The sequence below is a fragment of the Hydra vulgaris genome, chromosome 01 (assembly GCF_038396675.1).
Source record: "Hydra vulgaris chromosome 01, alternate assembly HydraT2T_AEP".
Taxonomy (NCBI): Eukaryota; Metazoa; Cnidaria; class Hydrozoa; order Anthoathecata; family Hydridae; genus Hydra; species Hydra vulgaris.
Window position 1 is genome coordinate 5,088,434 of NC_088920.1, and position 4,889 is coordinate 5,093,322.

Consider the following 4,889-nt stretch of genomic DNA (forward strand, 5'->3'; position numbering starts at 1 on the left):
CCAAATGTGGCTACGATAATGCACACCAAAAGTACAAACAGTGATATCATCCATGTGCAACATGGCACTGTTAGTACTCTGATGCTTTACAGCTGTTGATGGAATCAATGTCTCTCAGAGCTACCACATAGTTATGGAAACCTGACTACCAGCCAGACTCAGAACCATAAATCTGAGTTTTAGAGCTGTTCCCTCATTAGGAGATAATAGAATGTGTTGCCTAATCATAAAAACAGAGACACAAGCAAAACTCATGCATTGAGTTACAAAGATCTAGCATTCAACATCCTAAACTGGAAACAATGTATTAAAAATACATATACCTCAGCTTAATAGATGAAGAAGGGGTGCGAAGCTGGTCAATAGATACCCAAAAGAACTAAGCGAAATATTAGGGATTAATAAAACAATTATTAAAATGTTCAAAAATATCTTAATTGCAAAAAGTTGTCAGCAAACATTGAATCTAGAGTTATTTGAGCTATACTGTAAAACAGTATTCCGTCGATATTTAGATCTGTTTGATTGGTATAAAATGCTGTCAACAGTTCACAAAGTTCTTGCATACGGAGCAGAAATAATGAAATTTGTGATAGAAAATCAATTTCCATTGCCTTGACTTTATGATACTAAAATTTCAAACTAACTAATGAGTTCAGAACATAGTAACCAGGGGTGTAGCTCAAAAAGTTATGCAATGACTATATTCTCCTGTATTTTTGAGAAGTATTGAAAAATAGCTGTTGCCTTGTCAATCAATTGGTACACAAGAAGACTCTACATGAAAAAATCAACGTAAAAGTAATTAATCAAAAAAATTAACCACTTTGTTTATACTGACAACTTTAAACAGGAGCAATTAGTTCATTACTGATAATGTTTTTACTAGATAAAGCTGTGTTTGAAAAAGTAGGAATTTAAAAATATTCAGAAGTTACTTGTGCATCTGAATTGGAAGCAGATTCAGAATCAATAGCGACTTTACGAAATCAAAACGACAACTGCAACCGCAACGTCCAAACACAAAAAATTGCTAATGCGCATGTGTAAGCTTAGGGTAAGTCCCAATTCGCGTTTCAAAGTTCTAGGCCGGACGTTAAAATTAAAGTTTCAGCGTTGTGTTGAAAACGTGAAATGATTATGAAAACGTTAACATTTTTTCGCAAACTAAGATTTTTTGTTTTTGTTTTTTGTGGTGAATTTTATATCGATATAAGCTGATATATCAGCTGTGTGTGTGCAATTCAATGGTAAAAGGTTCGGAGTATTAAGCGATGTTTGCGTGGTTATTGATTAAAGTTGTTTTTAATTGATAATAATTGTTAATATATATATATATATATATATATATATATATATATATATATATATATATATATATATATATATATATATTATATACATTCTTTTAAACACCCAATAATTACATAAATTGTAGGTAAAAAAACAAATAAAGAAAATGCTATGTGTATTCTTGTACTGTTCTTGGAATGTTTTCTTCCATCAAAGTTCTAAATATAAGTCTTTGTTCCTTTAAATTCCATAATTGGACAGATTGTTTTAAAATTGCGGTGATATTGGCATCTAACACTTCCTTAGGGCGTGTAGTTTTAATTTTATTGCCCTCGATCATACATTGCAGCATATTAATACCAAATTGCTTGCATATTAGCCATATCTCACCAACAAATAAACTTTGGTTATTTATACACGGCAACTGAGTCATTATAATGGAGTAACATATGGGGTCATTAAGTAGCCTGATAAATAAGTTTAATTTGTTATGAATAAGAATGTTCGATACAGAGTCTACTTTGAAAAAAGAATGGAGGTAATTTTTACTATGCTTAGAAATATTAAAAAATGATTTTAAGACAGATCGTCCAACTTTATCAATATTCTGTAGAAACTTATTGTTGCAACCACCCAGTTCTAGTCCGTATAATAGCGTTGGAATAGCTAGGGAATTAAATAAATAAATAATCGTAGCAGGCTGGCAGAAGCGAATTCCGTTTCTTATAAGAGCTTTTGCAACAGATAAAAATTGCGTTATCCTTTCATTTATATTCGTTTTTTGGAGTGTTGTTGTCATATTTTTGTTCTTATTATCCCAAAGGAAACCAAGATGTTTTAAATTGCTTTGAAACTTAATAGGAGCATCGTTAACATAAATCACGTTATTGATGATCGAGCTTACTCCAGATATTAAAAATTCCGTTTTTTCTGCATTTAGTTTGATAAAGTTTGATATTACATACTTTTGGACGATGTTAATAAGATTTTGAAGACCAGATATAGTTGAACTTTGCAAAATTATATCATCTGCATACGCCATGACACCAGTGTATACCCCGTTTATTGAAGTTCCTACTTTGGATTCTGAGACAATTTTCTCTAAAAGATTTTCAGTATAAATATTGTAAAGATGAGGCGAAAGTATGGACCCTTGTCGAACTCCCTGAGACAACCTAAACTCTTCTGATGTGCATCCAAGATATGATACATTAGCAGTATCTGACCGATATAACGATGAAATGGTATGAACTACCGATAGTGGGATTTTTTTCTGATAATATAGTTTCTCAAATAGTAAATCCCAGTTACAACTATCAAAAGCTTTGTTAGCATCTAAACTGCATATATATACAGGTGAATTGTTATGTTTATAGTGTTTTATTGTTTCACTCAGAAGAAATTCTGCGTGAAGGGTAGAGCTATTTTTTTTAAACCCAAATTGATGTGAATGACTCTCTGTGATATCTGGACATATGTGTACAATAAGATATTCGAGAAGTTTCGTAAAAATAGGTAGAATGCTGATTCCTCTGTAATTATTTGGATTTTCCAGTGATGTTTTATAAGACTTAACTAATGGAATAATTGTGGCTGTTGATAAACATTGGGGAACCTTTCCATTTGTTAACATGCTGTTATAAAAAGAAGCGAGTAACATTAGAAGATTGTTACTGCGAGAGTTTTTAAGATGTTCAGCACTTATTCCAAAACAATCGTAGGATTTATTATTTTTAAGATTTAAAATACATTTTTCAATATCAGCTGTTGAAATAAACTTTGAATTAGGCTCTTTACTTATATGTGGAATTTGTTGAGGATTAAATTCTTTATTTGTACATTGCGGCGTATTAAGTATTTTTTGAAAATGATGGCTAAATTCTTCAATGATTTCATTTTTGTTTTGCAATTTATTAATTGTAAAGAGTCGAGTATTCTTTTTGTTTTTTATTTTGCGAATAGTGTCCCAAAACTTTTGAGGATTAGTATTGCGTAGATATTCGATATTTTTAGTTTTTTCGTAGATTTTTTTGTTATGTGCTGCTTTAACAGCTTTACGGAAGTTTTTTCGGGAATAGATATATCTTTTGTAGACTACGCATTCTACTGACTTGTTATAATCGGATTTTTGCCATTGCTTATAGTGAAAGGATAGATTATCTTTACATCTTTTAAGCTCTGATGTCCACCAAGATTTTGAATACTTACATGTCACTTGTTGTCCAAAACACTGTTTAACTGTCAAGAGAGCTGCATTTTTGATTTTGGAACATGTGATTTTAATTTCTGCTTCTATTTTTTCATCTATAAATGTGTAATTGCTAAATGCTATAGATAGATTATGATTATAAAAATCAATAAACTTTTCATTCTTCCATGCATGTTTTGGAACTGAATCATACTTTTTCATTGTATTATTTATTTCGTTAGATAAGCTGCTACCTCTAAGGTTGATACTTGTGGATACCGGAAGGTGATCATTATTATTAAACGGTGAAGGGGGAATAACTTGACAATTTGTAAAACATAGTTCTGTATTTTTTAAAGATGCTATATGGTCAATGTAAGAAGAATTTAAAAGAGTTTTATGTTGATAGGTGTAGGTAGGACCAGCACCATTGACTATATCGACAAAAACCAACTCATTTGATTTAACAAAGTTTGTGAGATGTTTTGAAAGATTGTTTCGTGTTTTGTTGTTACGAAATTCTAAATCATATATTTAATAAGGAAATGACTGAAAGCCTCCAGATATAATACATTCTGCTTCATCCTCATAGTTGTTCATGATTGAAGTAATTGTATGTAATTGAGAAGAATATTTATCGTACGATTCATTATTGTTACGACAGCATGAAAGGTAAACCCCAATAAAAATTAAATGACGCTTGTTTATTGTGCCTTTTATTGCAAGAATGTTTTCATCCTCATGTATTATATGAAAAGACGACATACCTTTTTTAATAAAGAATGCGTCTCCTCCATACGGTCTACCATGTGTATTTTTTTCTGCCGCATGAAAGATAACATTATGTGTTAGTAATGCAACATTATCTAACAGAAAACTCTCGATGTTTAGCAGCCAGTGCTCCGAAATAAAAATAATATCGAAATACTTTAATAATTTAGAGATATAATACGAGTTCGATTTAAAACTTTGACAGTTAAACGCACAAAGTGTTAATATTGTATTAGTTAAATTTAATTCTTCTTCTCCCATTATGATTTATAATTTGATTGTTGCATGAATGATGTAGAGTGATTTAAGAATTGTGGCAATTGTTTTTCAATATTTTGATGTGTTTTTTTGATTGATAGTGTTTCACGGTGCATTCTAAAAGGTTTGACAATAATGTTATTATCCCAAACATTGGGTTTAAGTACCATTCCTTTTTCGCTACTTTTAATTTTCACTTTGAAGGATCGGTTGTATATGTTTTCTCTGTTAAGCTTAATGTCTAATGGCGTAATACCAATTTCTTTATTCATGTAGTTCGAAAGATCTTCTTCAGATAAGGAATTACAAACACCGCCTACAAATATATAAGACTCTCGAATAATACATTGCCCTGCAATCGAGTTTCTGTTGTTAACGA

General features: G+C 30.9%; 1 protein-coding gene across 1 annotated transcript; it reads right to left on the reverse strand.

The window, feature by feature from the left end:
• Window positions 1-1,462: 1,462 nt before the first annotated feature.
• LOC136073994 (uncharacterized) lies at window positions 1,463-4,513 on the reverse strand. The gene is made up of 2 exons (XM_065786292.1): window positions 4,054-4,513; window positions 1,463-3,915 (listed from the first exon to the last, which is right to left on the reverse strand). The coding sequence occupies exons 1-2, from the start codon at window positions 4,511-4,513 to the stop codon at window positions 1,463-1,465; spliced, it is 2,913 nt and encodes a 970-aa protein (XP_065642364.1).
• Between the last annotated feature and the right edge of the window lie 376 nt (window positions 4,514-4,889).

What these genes read in the sequence shown, in the direction of transcription:
- LOC136073994 (XM_065786292.1), bottom strand. Translation starts at nt 4,513, where the DNA reads ATGGGAGAAGAAGAATTAAATTTAACTAATACAATATTAACACTTTGT. An exon ending in CTATGAGGATGAAGCAGAAT is followed by an intron (nt 3,916 to 4,053) that starts GTATTATATCTG and finishes TTGTCGATATAG; the next exon opens with TCAATGGTGCTGGTCCTACC.